At 50.0% G+C, this 22,634-nt stretch overlaps 8 protein-coding genes across 8 annotated transcripts; 4 read left to right on the forward strand and 4 right to left on the reverse strand.

Annotated features, from left to right (window-relative positions):
• Nucleotides 1-1,214: 1,214 nt before the first annotated feature.
• Nucleotides 1,215-2,381, reverse strand: LRP88_12878 (Zn(II)2Cys6 transcription factor domain-containing protein; the record flags this gene model as incomplete). The annotated part of the gene is made up of 1 exon (XM_083249263.1): nucleotides 1,215-2,381. The coding sequence occupies one exon, from the start codon at nucleotides 2,379-2,381 to the stop codon at nucleotides 1,215-1,217; it is 1,167 nt and encodes a 388-aa protein (XP_083095065.1).
• A 1,464-nt stretch (nucleotides 2,382-3,845) lies between these two features.
• LRP88_12879 (RTA1 like protein-domain-containing protein) lies at nucleotides 3,846-4,660 on the forward strand (the record flags this gene model as incomplete). The annotated part of the gene is made up of 2 exons (XM_083249264.1): nucleotides 3,846-3,897; nucleotides 3,957-4,660. The coding sequence occupies 2 exons, from the start codon at nucleotides 3,846-3,848 to the stop codon at nucleotides 4,658-4,660; spliced, it is 756 nt and encodes a 251-aa protein (XP_083095066.1).
• Nucleotides 4,661-5,681: 1,021 nt separating this feature from the next.
• Nucleotides 5,682-7,576, forward strand: LRP88_12880 (DUF3433 domain-containing protein; the record flags this gene model as incomplete). The annotated part of the gene is made up of 2 exons (XM_083249265.1): nucleotides 5,682-5,989; nucleotides 6,046-7,576. 2 exons carry the CDS (start codon nucleotides 5,682-5,684, stop codon nucleotides 7,574-7,576), a joined length of 1,839 nt encoding a protein of 612 aa, XP_083095067.1.
• Nucleotides 7,577-8,012: 436 nt separating this feature from the next.
• On the forward strand, nucleotides 8,013-9,332 carry LRP88_12881 (uncharacterized protein; the record flags this gene model as incomplete). The annotated part of the gene is made up of 1 exon (XM_083249266.1): nucleotides 8,013-9,332. The coding sequence occupies one exon, from the start codon at nucleotides 8,013-8,015 to the stop codon at nucleotides 9,330-9,332; it is 1,320 nt and encodes a 439-aa protein (XP_083095068.1).
• Nucleotides 9,333-10,544: 1,212 nt separating this feature from the next.
• On the reverse strand, nucleotides 10,545-11,278 carry LRP88_12882 (uncharacterized protein; the record flags this gene model as incomplete). Its single annotated transcript, XM_083249267.1, has 2 exons — nucleotides 10,545-10,565; nucleotides 10,718-11,278. 2 exons carry the CDS (start codon nucleotides 11,276-11,278, stop codon nucleotides 10,545-10,547), a joined length of 582 nt encoding a protein of 193 aa, XP_083095069.1.
• Nucleotides 11,279-12,571: 1,293 nt separating this feature from the next.
• Nucleotides 12,572-13,767, reverse strand: LRP88_12883 (uncharacterized protein; the record flags this gene model as incomplete). The annotated part of the gene is made up of 2 exons (XM_083249268.1): nucleotides 12,572-13,337; nucleotides 13,391-13,767. 2 exons carry the CDS (start codon nucleotides 13,765-13,767, stop codon nucleotides 12,572-12,574), a joined length of 1,143 nt encoding a protein of 380 aa, XP_083095070.1.
• Nucleotides 13,768-15,014: 1,247 nt separating this feature from the next.
• On the reverse strand, nucleotides 15,015-16,025 carry LRP88_12884 (uncharacterized protein; the record flags this gene model as incomplete). The annotated part of the gene is made up of 1 exon (XM_083249269.1): nucleotides 15,015-16,025. One exon carries the CDS (start codon nucleotides 16,023-16,025, stop codon nucleotides 15,015-15,017), a length of 1,011 nt encoding a protein of 336 aa, XP_083095071.1.
• A 2,160-nt stretch (nucleotides 16,026-18,185) lies between these two features.
• On the forward strand, nucleotides 18,186-19,757 carry LRP88_12885 (protein kinase family protein; the record flags this gene model as incomplete). Its single annotated transcript, XM_083249270.1, has 2 exons — nucleotides 18,186-18,752; nucleotides 18,801-19,757. 2 exons carry the CDS (start codon nucleotides 18,186-18,188, stop codon nucleotides 19,755-19,757), a joined length of 1,524 nt encoding a protein of 507 aa, XP_083095072.1.
• Between the last annotated feature and the right edge of the window lie 2,877 nt (nucleotides 19,758-22,634).

The following is a 22,634-nucleotide window of genomic DNA, read 5'->3' on the forward strand; positions in this document are numbered from 1 at the left end:
TGCATTTGAGTCTGGAACAGTGGCAGTAAGTCTCCCAGACTACTCGCTCATCATCCTCAGCTTGCTAACGTCGTTCAGATGTTCCAAGTTTGGCCCGGTACTGCAGGAGCCAGATGGACGTGTATACTGCGTCTTTTGCCGCCAACCCGACCCTTTACCCGACCACCACCAAGTACACAACTATGCCGCCTGCATGGCGCAACCAGAAGAAGCCCGCCAGTTTCATCGCAAAGATCATCTTGGACAGCACCTCCGTCTCTTCCATCGTGGATGTAACTTCAACGACTCGATGAAAAACTGGCTTTCGTCCATTGACCATGTCAAGTCTCGGTGCGGCTTCTGCGATGCGCGCATGGATACTTGGGCTGAGAGGCAGAAACACTTGGCGGTGCATTTTCGTACTGGCTCAGATATGAGGGAGTGGAAGGGTGACAGAGGGTTTGAGCAAAAGATTGATGATCTTGTTGAGAATGACATGCCAGTGTTTCTCATTGGCACACAACGACACACGATGGAGCCTTTCTCAGCCTCAAGGGCAGATCACCGCATGGATTCGTCTGAGAATGTCTTTGGGCCGCTGAGCAGCGACGAGGTCAGTCCTGGGGTGGCTGACTCAGCATCACCAAACAGGGATGAAACCTCGGCACATTCATACAGGCAGATAGAAAGGCTCCTGTTGAAGTTTGTGTCCGACGAGATCTCGCAAGGACGCGTGCCTTCCGATCGCCAACTTCAAAGGAAGATGAGCGAGATGATGTATGGGCCGGATAATGCGTGGGATCAGACTTGGGCAGACAATCCCCAATGGCTAGACATGTTTAGGAGGAAGGCTGGTCTCATTAGTTTACCACTCAGTGGTGGCAAAAATGCTTTTGTTGGTTTCGACGAGGTTTGAAACGGGGGTCGGCACGTAATTGTAACAAAATATGGGACACTGTCAATACTCTCTGGCTTCTAAGGCAAAAAAAGGTCCCTAGATATAATAAATAAAATATTTAAAGATTTATGATATTATTTCTTATTTTTATCTCTTATTTAGCTCATAATTAGGCTATAAAGAAAATACTCTTTATTGGTTTAATGGAGCACGACCGTCCGAGTGTCTCAAGTTTTTGTACGTCTGCGCGGTCGGGCAACTTTGTCTATGGTCATAAACTATGCACTCGACACATTTATCTAAGTAATTCCACAGAGTTGAGAACGGTACATAGGTTTCATTCATTATCAAGGGTCGGAAGCCATTCTACCCAGTATGCTGCGAGGAGACCAGAGATGCCATTCACCAACCGTTTTCCCACATCTCCAAAACACCAGAAGCCCCGAAAACGATGCATCAATACGGCATAATGGGCTAGAATGACGAGGGCCTCGGGAATCTGTTTTTCCAACAGGCTGAGAAACCGCAGTGGGATGAGGTTTGACCAGCCGAGCAGCGCATGTACGCCCCACCCATTGGGCCCCTGAATCCATGGATGGACCAGGTCGAGGGACTCCCTCGCTCCTTCGCAAGCCTCGAGCGACTCCTCATTCAAGTCCGACGCCTGAAGCATTGTTTTCAGAAGTGTACAGGATTCTGACGGGGCGTGTGTTTCCTTCTTGCTTTCCTCCACTGCAGTGATAAGCCATCCGACCACTGATGAGCCCATAAGGGTTGGATGTGCTCGATCGCTTAGCACTCGTGCTCCGCGATGAAGTCGAAAGTATTCCAGCATATGCCGAAGAGTCGTTGGGAATTCCTGTTCTGGAACACCGCTTATGGTCTCGGCGAAGTAGTGTAGTGCCAGCAACGAGGCAAAGAAGAACTGTGATGTCGCGTTCGACTGGGAGGTATCATCGAGCTCCTTGTTGAAGCCACGCAGTGCTCGGTGTCGGAGATGATTCGCGGTACTCGTGTAATGGCTCGAGGACTCAGGATTGACTGTGCTGAGATGCATTGCGGATAGAGCCAGTAGTTGGTTCATCAGGTATGGTGTCTTCAAAGCGGCGTTGACGTAGCCATTGGCGAGAGGCTTTAGTAAGTCCGGCACCATCATCCAATTCGTCATATGTTCCTGGATATTGTACAAAAGTTGCAAATGTTCAAAGGTAAAAAGCTCATCGGATTCGATGTCGTGCAGATTCGGTGACGCTGGAAGTTCCGGGTCTCTCGACGTAGATGCAGTCTCAAGCCATGCCGAAGTGGTGAGCTCCTGTTCGTATGGAGAAGCTCCCATCCTGACCTTCTGAGGTAGAATGTAGTAGCAGTCCCTCTCGGATATCTCGCAATGGCCGCAAACGGGACGTCGCTCGTCGCATTTGATGTGGCGCTTCTTGCAGACTGCACAGCCATTGCGAGACTTGCGATGACCTTGGCGTGGCTTACGAACGCGGTTTGATTCCATAAGGAAGAGATATAACGGGCTGGAATACGAGTAAACGAAAATAAACAGACAGAAGAGAAGGAATGCGAGGAAAGAAGATATGCAGAAAGTGGGAGGGAATGCGAGGGAAGACGACGCTGGGTGTCTCTTTCGGACCCCTGTGCCGAGTCATGGGCGCTTTGCCAAGTTGGGTGTCAAATACGAGCACTAACCCTAATTTGGAATGAAACCGAGGAAGTTTTCATTTTGGTAAAAGTATACGCGGATCCCCTGCCGCCTCATTCCTCTTCTCAGCCGTGAGCTTAATTAGATCCCCCACAAGGGATCCGTCTCGTGTGAGGACAGAAAAACTGACGGGGGCAAGGAAAAATACAGGCAAATCTGTTTAATTATGGAGCTGATTAATACCTACAGATGCACATATTAGTCAAAGCAGACAATGTTTAGTTTCACAGGAGAAGGGCGCTGTTCTGTTTGGGTTGAGTTCAGGTTTTGCGCGATTATTCAGAATCTTCACAGCGTCCGTGTCAGTATTGATCATGACGGTAAAGATGAAGCAAAAATTCACGATTGGGATCTAGTATTTATTATAATAGCCACAGTAGTTATCATAGTTATACAGGCATATAACGTTTTTTCTTTTATCAGTGCGGATAATAGCAATGAACTCAACTATCATGGTGTCTTGTTCCCCTACCCTATAAGCCTCAACGTTCCCTTTGAAAAAGGCACATAGTTTAAGTTTTTCACATTGGAATCAGTAATAGTATCCTAAAGGGACTAAATTTGTTCCTAAAAGCGAGTATGAAAGGTGAGGGTTCTTGAAGGTCCGCGCATAGAGTCCGGGCCCGACATGAATCAGAGTGGCGGCGCTTTGGGAATGCCCTATGGAAGTGGTCACTGAGTCGTTTCAAATGTGGTATTCCGCTATGTTAACACTCTCCATAGGCTAGCGTGTTCCCGCCTCCATCAGGGGTTCCGCGTATTGATGACCGTTCAGGTAAGTCTGCTCGTGTTGGCCAGTCGGGCACTCGAATGCTATTCTTGGGGCCGCAGTGCATCTCGTCAAGATTTGCAGATCGTTGATATTTAAATATCGTGACGTGCTTCAAAGATCTTGACTTCTTCCCAGTCAGCATCCATCACTTCTCGCTCTTAGCTCCGCATCTTTCATCTTTCTGCATTAGCACTTGTACTTGATTTTTGACCTTATCCTTGACTCCGACTCCCGACGGCGTCCTCTCCTTGTTCCATCCCCTTAGATTTGCGTCAGACAAACAACACAAAAAATCGACTCGGAACCGAAAAAAGAACTCAACTTTCATTTCATCGCCAAAATGTCTCACTTTGACGCCCTCATACTCAGAGGAGAACTTCTCCCCATACAAAGGCGACTTTTACCTATGGAGTTACGTTCCGTCAATGGCAGCTGCCGTCATCTTCACCATCGTCTTTTTCGTGTTATCGGCAGCCCACACGTGGAAGATGACGCGCTGTCGCCTCTGGTTTTGCATTCCGTTCACGATCGGTGGATATAGTATGTTCTCAAAACCGCTTACAATGTTGAAACTCGTGATGCTAACCGGCATTCAATAGTGGAAGTCGTAGGCTTCATCGGTCGAATTGCCGCGAACAATGCAACCGACCAGCTCATGCCGTACATCATCCAATCCCTCTTCCTGCTCATCCCACCCTCGCTGTTTGCCGCCTCGATCTACATGACACTTGGCCGAATCATGAGAGGCCTTGGGCCCAAGGGCGAGATGTGCTCCATTATCAAAGTGAAGTGGCTTACGACTACCTTTGTGGTTGGGGATGTCTTTTCCTTCTTGATTCAAAGTACTGGAGCTGGAATGATGGCTGCCGGCAGCGATTCAAAGCTGGGCGAGAACATCGTCGTTGGTGGTTTAGTCATCCAAATCCTCTTCTTCGGTCTTTTCGTCGCTGCATCAGTCATCTTTCATCTTCGCTACAGACGCAACAGTGCCAACTGGCCCGGTACCAGACCTGAAGGAAATTTTGACTGGGAAAAGATGATTTTGATGCTTTATGCGACTTCAGCCCTCATCCTCATTCGTTGTATTTTTCGCATCATCGAATACGTCATGGGAGCTGATGCCTACCCTCTCAAGAATGAGTGGATGCTGTACGTTTTTGATGCGGTCCTGATGGCCATAACCATGGCTATCTTTTACATCTGGTATCCTTCTCAGATTCAGCAGTTTCGCCCGCTCAGCCAGACAGAGGCTGTTGCTCTCGCGTATGGAGATGGTTCGACAGAGGATCGTCAGATGAAGTAATGGGGCGGTGGACACTTAGGAAAGTCTCTGTCAGAGGCGGGCTGCAACATCTAAACCGAAGTGGTGGAGTGTTTGGAAGCCGACATCTCATTTGTACCGTCAGCGAATGCTAAAAAAAGATCTTTGTCCTTGAAACACTAGAAATCGGAGTCTTTTCCAGCTTTGCAATATATATGTAGGTAGGAACACCAATCTCAATGCCCTAGCCTGGTGTTAACAAAGATACTCTGATCGTGCGGTCTGGTAAGTCGGCTCAGGCTGAGTTGAAAGTTGATGCAACGAGTTGGATATTTGAGATTGAATAGAACTCATCGTCTAGGAACATACTACTTTTACGATCGCGATATGAAAAATAAGAATTAAAGAAAAAAAAAAGGTGTATCGCCAGATCTCTAGTCTAATGATCCCAGGATTCAAGACCAGGGCTGAGATTAGAATATCTTTATTCTGATAATGTGCTTGGTGTTGTTGTTGACGGCTCTGGCTGGCGATGGCAAACATGTCGTGGCTCACCCATTATGCCCTCGCATTGCTACCCGTTTTCGGCCACCGGACAGAGACTCAGCCTGAGGGATTTCCAACGTGTAATAATTACAGGGACAAGCTTAGATAGAAATATGACATCTTTATTGGTGTGCGAAACATCTCCACTCAGCGACAAGGGCATCGTAGGAGCCGCTGCGCCTCCAAGGTTGGGGCTGACCTGTCGGGAAATAACGCCTTGGTTTCATCTTTCTCACATCGTGTGAAATTGGTCCTTCCCTTCCATCTTTGCGATGTTTCGAGACCTGAAGTTCAGATCTTAGCCATATCGCTATACTCTGCCACGAGAAAAAAAACAGCCAGGGCAATGTCATCGCCCGAGACGCGAACTTTGCTCCCGTCGACTCCTTCAGTGAGGTCTAGGCTGTGGGACAGGGATAAGGCGACTCGGACCAACGCACCACCAGCTTCAGTCGCGCCCCGAACGAGAAGCTGGAAGCCGCCATCCTTGTCAACACCTGTTCTCGTCGGCGTCGTTATGCTAACGCTGCTTCTCGCTACGATCATCGAGGTTTTGGCCCAGCGGAGCCAGGCACGAAAGGGTTTAGCACAGGCACCAACCCTCAACGAGATACCACAGTATGCCATCATCGCCTATCGATATGTCCCAAACATTGTCGCTGTGTTATTCAGCCTGTTGTGGAACTGGATCGATCTCGATGTCAAGCGCATCCAGCCATGGACCGAACTCTCCAAGCCAGGAGGGGCAACCGCCCAGAACTCGATCCTCCTCGACTATCCCTCTGACTTTATTGCTGTGGCGCCTGTTCGTGCTGCAAAACGACGGTGAGATGAGCGAATATTGCTCTTTTCTCTCTTGAGAACATGGACTGACCGAGTAGACACTGGGCCGTGTTTCTCTCCGGAAGCATCATGGTGCTTGTCTTTTGGGTCCTGACGCCTCTCCAGACTGCATTGTTTGGAACATCTGTGGCAACGCATACCCTCCCCGTAACTATATTGCAGAGGTCAGAGCTTCTACCGACAGACAGACAGCTTCAAGACCTGCGCTTTCTCCATCGAGCGTACGCCATCGGTTGGATGAACAACTCGTACCCAGCATTCACAACTCCAGAATACGCCCTTCTGCCATTCTATGTCAATGACGATGTTGCCCTTTCGGGTCAAAACAAGACCTGGACTTCCAACACCACCAAGCTATGGGCAGAGGTTGACTGTTCACCTGTGAGTTATCGAAATACAGGCAACAAGACCAGCGACGGCGAGCTGGTCTATCGATTTTCTGCAGGTGACTGTTTCGCCGATGTGAATCTGGACCCAAATATCGCAGACGTATGGCTGTACTACAGAGATAGCCGATCTTTCGATTTTGTTGACGCAATGAGTTGGAACTGCTCCAGCCAGCCAGGCGACCACAACTCGGCTCTGGTGTTGTGGTCACAGAAAATGAACATCTCGTCGACCAACTCGCAAGAGTTCAACTTGACAGCGCTGCAGTGTCATGTGTCATTCCACAAGCAGGCAATCCTCGCTACTGTTGCGGCCCTAGGCTTGAGACCGGTCAACGACGGCATCAAGGCCCGAGGTGAATCGATGAATTTGACTTCTTCAGAGTTTAACATGACCTCTTACAAAGAATCCCTTCCCAGCTACCCAGTTCTTCCTACAAATAAGGGCTCAGGCGTCCAAGACATTACAGATATTCAATCACCCGACTTCTTTGTCCCGGATTCCGGCTTCAGCCCCAGCAGTTCTGTTTTTCTTCAGTACGGCATCGTCGGCTACAACGGATCTCCTGGTCTATTGTCAGACCCCTTGCGGCTTGAGAGTTTGGTCCGTGGTGTCCACCAGAAGTTTTTCAGCCTTTCCATTGCCGACAGACTTGGTAACGATACGGACCCGGCTGATGATGATACGTGTACGTCGACATTCACCATGACTGGCATTGTTGTCAGTAGAGTCTTGGCTGTCATTGTGGAAGTACTACTCTTGCTCATTGCAGTGGCGGCCGGACTCATTGCGTATCACATGAAATCCTCTTCCTGCAATCTCGTTACGGCCCCCGGCTCAATTGATCATCTGATCGACATCGCCCACAATAGCCCTATAGTGTCAAAGCTCTTCTGGCCCATGGATATGGCGGACGACAAGCGTCTCGCTCGCGACTTGCAAGGCTACAGATTCCAGCTGACTATTAACCCTGAGTCGGGTCAAAACGAATTGATCATTACGGAAGGAGAGCTGGAATCTTCGGATAAGCAGCAGCATGATTTGGCCAACGACAATTACTACAAACCGATCAAGCCATTAGCACTCGGACGAACAGCGGGATGCGTCTTTGCGGTTTTGATCGCCGCCGGGGTCGGTGTACTGTCATATTTAAAGGCCCAAGAGGTCAACCTCAACGGTTAGTGGCAGCATCGCATTGCATCTATGAAGAGCCAACTAATAAAATCCCACGGTAGGCCTTGCTCGCCCGTCTTCGAACTTCGAAGTCCGGCAGCTACTGGAAAATTACATACCGACCGTGTTTGCGACAGTGGTTGAGCCATTCTGGATATTCCTAACGCGCACCTTTTGCATATTCCAGCCATTTCAAGATCTTTGGTCAGGTTCATCCAGACCAGAGAGATCCATCAAGGCTGAGTATACATCTGTTCCGCCACAGATGGTATTTTACAGAGCTTTAAAATCTCGTCATATAATGCTTGCTCTGCTCTGTCTTGTCACGCTGGTCGCCAACGTACTAGCAGTTAGCCTCGGAGCGCTCTTCAACGAAAGATTGACGACAGTCGAGCATCCGCGGTTGTTCAAACCCATGTACAATCAGACGCACTTGAATGCGACAATGATTGCAACATATCAAACGAGGTGGGGTTTCTCCAACGAGTTCATGTTTATGCTCCTGGCAAACATGACGTATGACGCGCAGTTGATCCCATGGGTCTCGACTGAATATTACTTTCAGCCTCATGAGATCACAGGGTCAGGAGACGATGGTCCCGATGATACCTATGTTCTGAGAACCATGGGACTTGGAGCCGATGCAAATTGCACATCAGTGGCAGCTTCATCCCACGTCATCAAGGAGGTATCCACCACCAGCTCGGGAAACACTTCTATTTGTGACGACAATGTCGAAAGTCTTGGCAACCAGTTGATTCGTGACGCCTTGCAGAAGCAGAGCAGTGCACCTGCGGCAGCAGCGTACTACCAAAGTCTTGTCTTTGGTGGGGTGTTGGACCCCCCCAGCATCGATTGCAACCCTGCCTTGACATTTTGCTGGGCCCGAGCACCTGACGGATTGAAAGAGAATGAGACCATAACAACGAGCTATTCCGTGTGCCGACCAGGTCTCAAAACGGCAATGTTCGACATCACGGTCGACCGATTGGGCCATGTGCTCGATTACCAGCTCATAAACGGAAGTCAACCAGCCTTACACTACGCCAATCTGACTAGTGATGCCGGATCTTTCTTCATGACTCTGAACAACCTCCTCTATCCGGTGGACCCCTGGAGTAACAGCACCAACACGCTCAATTGGATATCTCAGATGATATACTTGGAGACTGGGTCTCGAGATTTTATCGATCCCAAGCTTCCTCTACCGGACCTTACCAAGCTCACCCCAGTCATCAACAAAGTGTATAGTAGAGTCGTGGCTGCGTTTTTCGGCCGGAATACCGACTTTTTCGATGCCGTAGAGAAAGAGTCCACCATCGAGGGAAACCGGGTCACCAGAGAGACTCGAATCTTCATGGACAATACTGCCTTCGTCATATCCATGACGGTGCTCGGCCTGGATCTTGCAGTCGCGCTATTCTTTTACTCGCGGGCGACCCTGTATGTCCTGCCGCGATTTCCCACCACACTCGGGTCAGTCTTGGCATATATAGCACCAAGCCGAGCCGTGAGAGACGGCGGCGGCCCTACTTCGGGTTGGAGAAGTCAGACTTTTTCGCTTGGGAGATACATGGGCCACGATGGAAAGGGTCACGTTGGGATTGAGATGGACCCGCATGTGGTGGTGGCAAGGGATACATCACTGGGATCACGCAGCAAGCCTCTTTTCGAACCGCTTCTCGGCGGCGGTGAGCCGTCAGGGAGGGACGGTATCACTGTCCAATTGGAAGATTGGGGGAAGAGGAGGAGGCGGCTGGGTTGAGGGAGGTCGTTTGCACAGCAATTAAAGGGCTAGGCAGAAAGCCTATGGCAATCACTACTTTTTTACCCCTGTGAGCTTATGTGCAATCAGTGTGCGTCCGTAGTTAAAGCTCCTCCCGGTCAACCCGTTCTCTCTTGCGCGGCCAAGTCCTAAACTATCCACATCGTTTCACACTTTTCCACGTTGAATGCCTCACCAAACATGACGCCGTGAACATAAACATCTCCCACAATTTCCCACAACGACATAGAAGCTGGGAACTTCCCCCTCGGCCGGATCATGATAGGGACAGCTCCGCCGGCAAAAAGGGCAATACAATCCCCTGGCTTGGCCTGGGGTCCAGCAAGGCCAATGTATCCCTTCGTAGACCGCATAAACCTTCGATTCGTATGTCTGCCCAAGATCCCCAGCATGAATCTTTCCGATATAGCACCGTCTACAGGATTGTACCACGCGGAGCGGCTTTCCCACAGAAACACCATCCAGTATACCAGTTTGCAAATGATCCAGTCAATGCCGTTCTTGGACTGGAGCTCTACTCTACGCCGGGCCAGATGCAACTGTCCGAGGTAGTTCTGGTATCTCTCATGGAATGACTCTTTTTCGAATGGGACTGGGGAGTCTTCCGTCGTCACTTGGTAACTCGCCCGTCCGCACGTCGTAGCCAGCATCTCATCCCCACCAGTTATCCTCTTGAAGAAAGCGTCCCACATGCTCTCCCCCGTAGGTTCGTAAACTGCCGTGTTGCGTACCCGAGCAATAGCCTCTGCATCTTTGAGAAAGGCACATCGCTCCGATACAGGTCTTCCAAGTATGCCACTTACTTGGGCAACCTGATCTAGAATAATCCCTTGCAGGCCCAGCTGAGTGTCGTTCTTGCGGAACTTGGGCATGTGCCTTGAGTCCCCTGTGGCGGAAAAGTTTATTACTCTCTTCGCTGGGCCTATTGGCCTGAACGAGCCGCAACCAACCACGGTGGACCAGTCGGGGGCCCAGCTTGGCAGGGTGAGAGGATGGGAGGTGTCTTGACAACGCTTGGTTGCGTCTTTGCATTTGCCCAACGCTATCCCATTCCCCTCTGAGCTATCAAGACGGGGCCATGGAGTTGCATAACTCAAGATGTCGAGGTTGGGGTAGCGATGGATCATCTTAGCCGCCGTCTTGGTGAAGACGGACCGAGCACAGAGACTATAGTCAGCAAAGATGCCGAGATCATGCGTATCCACTGCGATGCTGAGGAATGCAAACACTTTGTCACAAGCCTCGGTAGAAAAGCAGTACCTGTGGTCTATGAGGACTGCAAGCAGATTCCGGCGCCCCCGGGCTGTATTCCCGGGGAATGCAAGGCTCAACGACCCATAAGCCTCATGAATGTTTCGTGGTACCGATCCAACGCTGCTGGGGAATTGTTGGTAGCAGAATGATATTGCAGTCCAGAGGGGGATAAAGGCGATCTCTGAAGAGCCGCACGACACTTTGATGTTTTCGTTGAGGGCCACTTCTTGCACAATCCACGATCTGGAGAACCAGGGACGGCAGATCAAGGACACCAAGGTTGCATATTCGCTCATGGCCTCTTGCAGCATGGGAATTCCGTACTTGCGGCAGGTCTGATCATCCACCTCGTAGTCGCCAACCCGGTGAGAGGGGCCAAACTCTTTGTGAAGGTGCGAGCCAAACAATCCCAGGTGTCGGGAGAGGTCGAAAGCCTTGGAAACGCTCATATCCTGTGTGTCGTCCCCAATCCAGATCTGTACATAGCTGGCATTTGTGTAGATGCGGTCCATCAGCGCCACTTGAGAAGACCGTTCGTCGATGTCGGCCTGGTTGATACAGATCTGGTCCACCCAAATCGCAATGCGTGAAACGTCGTCCCGAATAGCTCGGAGGGCGTTGACAAGGCTGGGTGTGATTGGCAGAGGTTTTTGCTGGAAGGGGTCTTCCATGATGGTCCCCTTTTAGTAAGGATGGGAGGTCCTCAAGGAAAATACAAAGCTCCCCATCTACAGGAGACGAGTATATGCAATCATTCCAACAGTAGGATAAGGCCGCGTAGGACGGGTTCTTACCGTCCACGTGGATGGGCAACAGGTATCCGCGTAGGGGTGCCTCCGACGTGGAAGCGGGGCATAGGAGTAAAACACAGATGTGGTTCTTCCCTGCCAGAGACGAATAAATATATCGAGACTTGTTGCCGATGGTGGTGGTGGATGTCGTTGTTGCTGTGACGCCAGACGACCTGGGGCTTGATGCGTAGAAATTCACAAGGGAGGCAATCTGTTCCTGGAAACGGTCCTTGATTGCAAAGTAGGCAGTGTCATGAGAATACTGAGCCAGGAACTGTTGGATGCCCTCTGTGAGATTTCGGTAGGTAGCGATTCGTCCCCAGATCGTCCGCGTCACCAAAAAAAGGTTAAGAAGAAATGCAAGCCCTACAGCTGCTGCATGCAATTTTATGTACAAAGATAGCCCCCGGTCGAAGGCGGAGGGGGGTTCCTCGGCAGTGGATCGCTGGACTATCCACAAGGCGAAGAGTAGGACGATGTGAATGTTAATATGGGTCATGGCTGTTGAAGTATCGGGTAAAGAGCAGGGTTTGTGTTCGGATTGGAACCCCAACGATGTAAGGGCAGAAATAAAGTAAAAGGAAGAGATTGTATTGCTCTGCCAGATATCATGTAGAAAAATCTGGCAGAATCTTCTCAAGATTCAGTCAGACTGTCAGATTCAGCCTTGGCTGAGGCGCAGGCAAGACACATGGAGATGTCATAGCCATTTTGAGCGTTGGTTGGCCATAGGGCACATACAACGTGAATCGGGCGCACCGAAGTCTGGGTCCCTGGCCTGCAGCGGTACTGTAGTCATTAAGTGGCTGAGAAGTGACAGTTGACTACTATGAAAGGGCAGGTCCCCTATACTTGGATTTAATGTAAACCATAATGCGCTCTTTTCTGAGAGTAAAAAGACACTCATTACCTAAATAGCAGGTTCGAGTAGTTATAGCACCTTGGGCGCCGTGGTAGCGGCTATAATAAACCATCCGTCACTTGTAACTACCCTTGGCCCGTCGTTAACACTTTCGGTTTCACGGACTTGGCCTTCGCCTGAGTATTTACAAGTGATAAAAGGGGTAGCCAACTCGCTTAAGCTTTAAATGGAAAGCATGAGGGGAAATACGCATTGTGTCTGATAGGGTAACTAGGTTGTTTATCCCATTCCCGCTAGTAAGGAAAATAAAGTTAGAATATTCGCACTCTCACTTCGCTGTCCCAAGAGATACATGTTCCAGGAAGACAAGCAGCTCCCACTCTCTCATACCCGGTCTCCAGGCTTCTCCTTGGAACCACCAACAAGACGTAGTAGTGCCGCAAAAGGGCCACATCCGCCTTCTCATCCCGCACCTTTTCCTTTCCAACAACCACGCATTTGAGTGTGCCGTCAGTAAGACCCGTACGTCCTTGGTCGAAAACGATTCCCTTCTCGGCTGAGCCTGGGCTTACTAAATCTCTTGCGTAGGCCGTTAGGTCGATGTTCTCATTCGAGTTCCCAGTGTGCCATGTGGCTGAGCTCGATGACGAATCATTCCACGTCCACGGTGACTTGATCGCATCCTTTCCCTCCTCCCAATCAACCTCATCGAAAGGAACATTCATGAAAGTTATAGCCCCTTGATACGCCATCCACGACCACGTAGGGACGGCATATTTCTGGCTCGAAGGAAAGTCAATCTCCTTGAGCTTGTCCGTGAACCTGGCGTCACGAATCCACAACAGGCTTCTTCCGAAGAATTCCCCTTGGAAGACGCCATAGCCTCCGTGAGTTTCAAAAGCATTGACGAGTCGCTGTTCAAGGCCGGCAATGGCAATGGGCCTATCGTATGCCTTGGTGAAGTGAAGTCTTGAGTATCCCTCGTAGAGTTCCTCGTAAAACCGAATCCTCGTTCCTTTGGTAGAGTCAATAGCTAAATTAGGGAAATTTGGGTCACCCAGAAATGCGACTTTGGTACTAGATCCTCAAGGTTAGTTAAGGTGCATATATAAATCTGGAAGGACACTTACTTTGTCATGCGAGCGAGAGTCTCGCACCGGATACCTTTCCCACACTCCCAGTATGTCTGGTTCTTGGTAAAGTAGATTGTTCGTCGAGCCAGAGCGCGCTCTTGGAGGACCCATCCCCGTTTGTTGAGATCCCCCTCGATCACATCATGCTGGAAGTCATCGATGGCTTTACATATGTAGTGTGGACTACCCGTCGCCCCGTCAAATCTGATGAAATTTCGCGCTCCTCTCTCTCCCAGAAACCCACTCGATGTCCCTGAAGCTCGGCTGGCGGCTATCACGCAATAGGCCGAGCTGAAGATGGTCTCCATGTTCTTGGCCTCGGTGTCAAAATCGCCGCCATCGCCTTGGACGATGCAAAGTGAGTCGATCCACAGGTACCGAATATTGAGCGAGCGAGTAACCTGCACTGCATTTTTAAAAGTAAGGGGAAGTGTATCAAAAGGAATGCCACCGATAAGCCGTTGGTGAAAATTCTCAGGGGTTGTGCAGAAGTGGTCATTTTGTAGGGTACCTCCCCATGGATGAGAGAGTGCGATGTAGCGTAAGTCGTGACCTGTATCCAAATCTCTTCTGGTTACAAGTAGATGCACCAATGAGTAGTTACCCAGCCTTCCACTGGGGCCGACATCTAGTAGTCGGGTCGGCAGACACTCTGGGTCGTGGTTCAATGGGCGGCACTCCGGGTGATTTGAATCACAGTCCTGGACCCAATGCAACATCAAATCGTAGAAGGGTGAACTGTTCACTTCGGGGAGTTGAGGTAAACCGATTTTGATGTTGCGTAGGGAATCAGTGGCTGGATACAGCCTCGTGTTTTCGGCTATCGAAGAATCAGGACCCAGAGATGTGATGATTTAGGAACAAGGAACGGCATACCTAGGCCTTTGCAGATCGATAACCCTGACATTGGCTTTCCGTTAAGCTTCAGAGTACAACCAACACGGCGAACCTCTATCAGGCTGGTTTCATGGTATCCCTTCAAGCCATCAAGAATCAGGCGGTGGAGGTGACACTTTTCGGATAGCTTCCTGATGTTGGCAAATATGTCATTCAGCAGAATAATGTCAGTCAAGAGACTAAGGCGCGCACAGCGCTCGCACAATAAAACCGGCTGAGGAGGGAAAGGTCTCGAAAGTTGAGTGTCTTGTTTGTGAAGGAAGCTAGTTGCAAACGAGCTGTCATCTTGAAATTCCCAAACGTTATCAAACTAGCCATTGTCAGTTCTAATCCGGGGTCAATAGGCAGCAGGACTGGCATACTTTCTATTAGACTTAGTACGTTCCGCAAGCAGCATGGCAATCTAGCGAAGAAACTCACCACCTATATGGAACAGTTAGACACCTTGGTCAGTCTTGAAAAACGGGCTTTGGAAGAGGGCTTACACTCTGGACAGATCAACGGGCCATCGATTAGTCATGTTTGCTTTCATGAACCAGCTGCTAGGAACTCACATACTATACTTGTGTTAATTTATTCATCATATGGATTGTCTTCCTATGACTCACAGTCTTTGAAGTTGAGTGAAGCCCATCAGTCAGCCATCATAGTGACCCAAATCTCTTCACCTTTTTGCTGCACGTACATCCTGAATGCTACTCAGTACCCATAGTCGAGGTATCTGCTAAGAGAATCTTACCAGATTTGGGCTCTTCAAGGCCATAGCTTGTCCCCCAGAGCCCGTCGAAAGAGAACTCATCTCTTTAAGTGCTTGTGCCGCTTTTCGGCTCGACCGAGTAAAGAGATAAGTTCCTCCGCGGTTAGTCACTGCTTTGTTCATGATTTCCCTTAGACTTCTCTCCAAAAATTCTGCGCTCTGGCGAGTTCTTCCCTGGCCCATCTGTCCTGGGAGGGTAACCACAAGGAGGTGGTTCTTGACTAGTTTGATGAGATCGCCAATGACACTGGGCGACTGGTCGTTGCACTCTGGGTCAAATCGCTGCATGTATTCCATCCATTTCTTCACAATGTCACTGACTTGGGCGTGATCCTCTCTTGGGTTTACCGTGAAATAGAGTGTATCCCTGCTTGTCGGCGGCTTCTCTCCGTAGAATCTCTGTAACCCAGGATAGCCGTAGAGCAACCAGATGACGAACTCAAAAATAATGCAACCCATGGACCAAATGTCATAGAGTCGAGATCGTGGTTCGTGTCGCCTGATGACGACCTCTGGGGCCTCATAATGGGATGTTGAGTACTTCTGCCGGGTTGGGTCGACTCGTTGGGAGGTAGCAAATGCATGCTGCTTTGCCAAACCCAGGTCTGCGATCTTGAGAGTTCCCAGCCATGGAGAGGTGGCGTCTTTGAAGAGGAGGATGTTGTCAGGCTTCAAGTCTCCATGCCTCCAGTGCTCTTCGCCAGTGTTGTCGCTGTTGTCGCTGTCAACTTGAAGCTTTACCTTGGGCACGTTCAGAGAGGGAGGTGCCAGAATGGTCTCGGCTCTGGGGAGAGGGCCCGGGGTGTCTCCATTCAGCTGTTTGGTGTTAACTGTGTTGTGGAGTTTCGAAAGTGCCTCGGCTAGGCCATGCAGCTGCTCCAAGACCTGCATGATGCGAGTGCCGTTTAGTGTGGTATGGTCAACGTTTTGCCTCTCCCAAACATCTCGAAGGGTGCCGCCATCAGCCCACTCAAACATGATGTAGTAATTCTTGCCCGTCCTAAAAGCTCCTGTGCGGCGGATCAAGTGTTTGTTGTGGAGTTGGTTGATTTGATCGAGGGCTCCCGCTTCGCTCGCCCATGCAGTTTGAACATTGTACCCTGGTTCTCTGAGGTCTTTCATGTGCTTCAAAGCAACGTGAACTTGCCCACTTGCGTCCTAATTTCCTGTCGGTCAGCCCTTAGATCTTTCTAGCCTGTTCTGCTCATGACTTGCCTTGTTTGAGGATGCATAGCCTCGGTAATGGTCAGGGTGGATTTTGGCCCTGGAGACTGTACTGAAATGACCTCCTGTGCCAATCTCGTCCACCGATGTGAAAGGTAGCACGTGGCTTTCCTCCAATCTCAGCAGCGAGTCATTCTCCATGAAGACTGGCGCACAAAACACCCATTGGCTTTTTTGGAAGTTCGAGATCTCGCAGCATTCCCATGACTGGAAACAAGGCCACTCCGTCTTGTGGTGACACTCCCCCTCCGTCGGAAGCTCGCAAACATCGCATGCTCTCGTGAGGGCTTTGATGGGCAACGCGTTATCCATGATCCTATGCTCGCAAAAGCTGCTCATGGCGGCATGTATCGTGTCGTGTCTGCTGAGCAAAGTGGTTAAGAATACCTTTTTCGCATGTATGCAGACAAACTCAACCAAGTCATCGCTGGCGCGAGGCATCAACCTTTTCACTGTCTCGGTCGTGACCAGGCTGGGGACCTTGCCCTCGGGGAGGAAAGAATTTGCAGGGGCGAGTGCGCTCTGACTGCATGCTTTCTCAAGTTCTGTAATGAATTTCATTCGTGTGGTTCTGTCAGCCTCCATGAGAACACCGGGAAAGAACCTGGACATGAGACCCATGGCTATCATGGAAAACGGTTGGATGAAGAGATACACGCGCTTGAGCAAATCCCAGATGACTCCGGGGCTGAATCGGAACAAAGGCTTCAAGAAGGCCATGTTGACAGGAGACTTGCGTGAAGGGTGCCTAGTCGTTTAGGCATCCAACCTTTAAGTGGTGGCATTTTCTGTTCGTCTGGTCTGAACAAGTGGGGAAGTGTTCAGCCGCTTGTGGGCACTCTCAGACATTGGCTGCTGTTGATGCATATGCAGGTAAAGTGGTGATCTGATGACATCTGCTTGTCCCGCTGGCAAACTGGGTCATGTCTGTAGGGCTGTGAACTTGGGGGTGGGGACTTGCATTGCGACAGTCTGATACGAGGCACCTTATGGAGCAGTACCTGGTTGCAAGATACGCGGACTCAAAGACAAGCATTGGCAAGACCCATTATCTCTAGTCGCCTGGTTGCCTTTTCATCTGATGCTTACAAAATCAGCCAATGGCTGTCAGATGTCAATACATACATCTTACGTGAGAGGGGTGCGGTTGCTCCCTTCCGCGAGGCGTTGCTTTCAGTCTTACACGCCACCAAGAAGTGTGGTGGAGGCACAGTCTGTGCCAAGAGAGAAACTTCATGATGACTGCGTCTCTCCCCCCACACCGGGCTGAGATGATTGCCTCGGCTATCGATCAGGCTGAGAGCCTTGACCAGCACATGGTACACTAATATTGTCGAATATGAAGCGCGATAGCTGCCTCTTTGGGTACTAATCTGGTTAGAGGCCTTGCTGAATTCCATACTTTCTCCATCCCATATCAATTGGGTTCTATTCTCCCTAGCGGCGCTTACCTGTCTTCAATCCGGATTCTCGCGAACGAGGCATTTTGAGGCCTTCCACTGCCACTTCGGGTTCGCCGGACATGATAACCACAGATGAGGGGCTGTTATCTGAAAAGTCTCATTGGCCTTTATTCACACCATCGGTAACAGCATTGCTGCAACGCGACATGCATGTCACATAGGCTATTGGGATTTTCAACCCGGCTCAGACTTGCCGGTCTTTCAGATGACACCCCCAAGATGACACCAGACAGCCACCTCTGGTTGCCTTGTAAGGCTACCATAAGACAGAGCCGCACGTTCGCGGAGCCTTTCAAGTCCTGATATGGTGGGAGCCATTCTAGGCCCGGCACGTCAGCACGAACTTTGCCCTTACATGATCGCTTCTTGTCTCTGCCTAGCTGCACAGTCAGACGTACTCTTGGACCCTATCGGTCAATTCAATTGTCTGGATCGAGATCATTCGTTCACGATGGAGACTCTATACAAGCAACTGAAACAGCTGATGCGCACGTGTCCGCTCGAGGGTCGGCTCGCGAAATTCATCCCGGCTGACGAACTTGACAAGATTACGCTTGCACACATTCAAGCAGGGTTGCCAAGGAGAAGACGGTTCTTCTCGTCTTGTATTTCTGACAGAGTTGCCGTAGAAGCAAAGAGGATCTTTTGTGTTCTCGTTCTCATGGAGGAGTCTGCTGCTATGGAGCAGCTCATCAACGAAGGCATCACTGACGAGGACCTACCACTTTGTCGGAACGGTGATGACAGCGACGACAGTGAGTATAATGTACTCGCTTCTATGAGTGGTAATAAGAGATTTCCCTCATCCATGTCATGGGGAGAAGGGGACAAGGTCGACAACTTTCTCAAGAAGCAATGGGTAGTCCAGGCACCAATCCTCGACAAACCTGGCTTGCATTTTGTCCTTGAACCGGAGTGCGCTTTGCCATTGACAGAGTGTGAAACGGAACTTGTGAGAGGCGGCATGGGTGTGGTCCACAAGGCTAAGCTACACCCGGCGCATCAGCACCTCTTTCCGGTATGTCTAGAACGACGGCGGAAAGGAAATCCACTGATCTGTCCCCAGGCAGACGCCGAGGCCTACGTCGCTATCAAGGAGTTCCACAAGAAAGAGGACTTTACCAGAGAGAAGGACAACCTAGACATCATCCAACGGCTACAGAACGGGCACTTGATCCCTCTGTTAGCTTCCTGCGAAAGGGGTTCTACTTATTACCTTCTGTTTCCTTGGGCGAACGGCGGCACGCTAAGAGACTTCTGGGGAGAACATGACTCCAAACCCAGAACAACAGGCGTCATTCGATGGGCCCTTGAGCAAATTCTAGGACTTGTCGACGGTATTCGTGCACTTCACAACCACAACATACGCCACGGCGACATCAAACCACAGAATATCCTGGTTTTTGAACAACACCAAGGAGCCGATCTAGCAACACTAGTTCTCGCAGACATGGGTGTTTCCAAGTTTCATAAAGAGGCGACTGACTTAAGAAACTCAGCGACAATGACGGCGGAATCGACAGTCTCTTACGAAGCCCCCGAGGCAGACGACGACCAACGGAATAACAGACCCAGGCCTCGCCGGTATGACATGTGGTCTGCGGGCTGCATGTTTCTCGAATTCACCGTCTGGCTTGTGTATGACTTTGCAGCAGTCAACGGATTCCACAAGAAGAGGAAAGATCGAAACGATCCAGTTTCGCCAGGCAACTTCTTTTCACGCGAACCGGGCCAATCTACAGAAATTCATCCAGCAGTTACTGAAGCTGTTCGACATCTACGAGAGCATCCTCTGTGTAAACACGGGACTGGCCTCGGGGATTTGGTGACTGTCATTAACGATCGTCTTCTTCAGATTAAGCCTGGAGATCGCGCCAAAGCGCCAGAGCTATACGACAGAGTCAAGACAATCGTTGATGCCGCAGCTGCCAAGCCCGAGTACTTGGGTCAAGAAGTGAAGCCGCCTCTGCCTACCCCCGAGTTCTTCAGCCCACCAGGATCTCGAAAAGGCTCATCGTCATGATTTACACAAACCAAAGGAATTCAACTGACTTTAGGGTATAACACGGGCGTTTCGGGCTTCCAGTGGAGACGATGGTCGAGTTCTTTCATCCATTTACTTAATTCACCACCAGGTCGACAATAGATGTTTGCTAAACTAGTAATAATACCATTTAACTGTTTTCATTTCATGTGTAGTATCGGCATGTTGTTTGGGGCGTCTACAAAAGAAACCACCAGCCACGATAGTAAAAAACACACATAGATCCAGTCTCGCCTATTAATTGCATGAGGATCCTCGCTTGACAATGTCCCTTCATGTTGCAAGTAGTAGAGGCCTGCATATGACTGATTCGAGTCTAGATGGTCAGCCGCGTAACTAGTGGTACAGTGTGGGACGATGAAGTCGCACATAGTCTTGCTTCATCCAGAGAAATCTTAATTACGATAGCAAACATGCCTAGCATCAACTGATGACACTTGTCGATTCATTACCCCGCCTCATCCTAGGGTCAACTTTTTCTCTTAATGCTTCGAAAAATCTCGGGGTAAGTCAGATATTGTTCGCCTCTCTTCCCACCTCTCAATTTTGAACATCCATGAAAGACAGACCTACCCGCCCTTGGATCCATGTCTTCAGACGGTCAGCTGATGGTACTAAAACCATCAACCATATGCTCCGTGTGTTATTCGGCTCTTACAGGGGAACTGAATTACGGCTGGCGACCTCATCACCAAAGCGGCTACCATGTCGAAAGCGCGGCTGAGCTGGGATGTTACATCTGCGGGACGATCCAGAACAGCAAATCATGGCTCTTGTATCGCTCTCATTGCCTCGCGAGGAAACTTCAATACCACCTCGATCTTCGGATCCAAGATGATGGAAGCATTCTAGACGGCCTACTGGTTCAGACGGAGGAGCTTGATGGTCCGGCATACTGTTGGAGATTTCAGCTGTGGAGAGACTCAGGTATTGTGAGCTCGGTATTGTTACGAACGATCACCATCATCTTACTCCTCTCTTTAGGCCAAAACGATACAATTCCGTATCATGCACCAGCTATGTCAGTCGATAACCCAGCCTTCACCAAGCTGGCAACCACGTGGGTCGAAACATGCAGCAGAGAGCACGAGGAATGTTTAGTCCTTCACCCAACCTACCGTCCAACCCGGTTACTCCATATAGTTGATGCCGGCCATGTCAGGCTTATAACATCCAACAAAGAAGCTTCAGCGCCCTATGTGGCATTTTCCCACTGCTGGGGAAAGGTCCAAACAATCAAGCTCCTCGAGAGTAATGTCAGCGAATTTCAGGCCGGCCTACCGCTAGAACAGCTTCCCAACACCTACCAAGAAGCTATCCGACTATGTCGTGAGATAGGATTTCACTACATATGGATAGACTCATTGCGCATCATTCAGGATTCGGCCGAGGACTGGGCGCGGGAAGCAAAAGATATGAAACTCGTTTATGGGCACGCACTCTTCAACCTATGTTCAGCTACAGCGTCTGACAGCTCTGGGAAAAGCTTCATCAGGATAAAACCCAACCTGCTAGTACCTGAGAACATCACTTTCAATGGTACAACATTTCAGCTCATTTACGACAACCAATTTTATGAACACGTCGCCTACTGCACCTTGCGTTCTCGAGCTTGGGTATACCAGGAATGGTATCTTTCCAGACAATCTCTGATACTCGGTAGCCGTCAGCTATGGTGGCACTGTCGGAAACAGCTGGCATGTGAAATCCGTCCGAATGGAGCGCCGATGTGTTCTCGCTGGTTGTGGTGGAAAGAAGCCAAGGAAATGAAGGAGGATAACACGATGCCAGACAACCCCAACAGCCTTTGTACCACATGGTACGAACGCGTTAAGGAATATGCAAGGACCAAACTCACAAGGGAGTCAGATCGCCTGAAAGCATTCTCTGGAGTTGTGCAGTCTTTTGGGCAATCTCATGGGTTCTCCATTGCTGATGACTATCTAGCCGGCCTGTGGCGTGGCCATCTGACAGCGGCGCTATGTTGGGCGGCTGGCTCGCCGACAAAACGATCGGCCACTTACATGGTACCTTCTTGGAGCTGGGCCTCACTTGAGGGAGACTTTGTACTTGAAGTGGATGGCGATCTGCTCCAAAAGCAATGTTTCGCCTCCTTCAGACGAATCTGGTCAAATATCAGTGTTGATAGCCTGCCCGCAGAGTTGACCATGGGTCACAGGATCGAGATGCAAGGCTATGTGTTCGAACTCGAAGTGGAGTGTGAGCCTGCCGAAGCAAGTCAGTGTGACTTATCGGTTGTTCTCGATCCGGACTTAAGAGGGCCCCTGTACTGGGATGAGCATCTTGAGGGTGAGACGGTGATATCCCATCTTGATGGAGCGGTGATTCCACAGTTGACTCGAGAATGATGTGACCAAGCCGCAAGACATACAATGGCCGTTAAAGATGCCCACGGCCGTTTCCGCTACTTGCTTATTCTTGATCAGGGTCATAAGTTCCACTTTCGCTTTTTGGGCCTTGTCCTGTACGAACCTTTGGAACAACCTTGCTGCTACTACCGGGTGGGCTATTGAATCTGGACGGGTCTTCCTCGTGGCATGTCTGTCAATGAGCTATCCGCCCAATACAAGAAGGAAACCGTTCTTCTCATATAGTGCCTATTCAATTCGCTATGGTCTCTTGCGGTACTGTTTGATGCCGTCATGTCCTGACGATTATGTTCTTTGTCACTGTGACTCGCGCCCAGTCAGGGGCATGTGTCACAGTAGCCAATAATACCTGATTCACTTTTTGGCAAAGCGTCATTGATTAAATTATCTTAGTAAAAGATTACCTGGCCAGTTTTGTAGCCACGTCGAGTCCCCCATAGGTATCCCAGAACCTCTGGAGCTCTTT

The sequence above is a fragment of the Fusarium phalaenopsidis genome, assembly GCF_050370095.1.
Source record: "Fusarium phalaenopsidis strain FUZ10S chromosome Unknown contig_32328, whole genome shotgun sequence".
NCBI lineage: Eukaryota > Fungi > Ascomycota > Sordariomycetes > Hypocreales > Nectriaceae > Fusarium > Fusarium phalaenopsidis.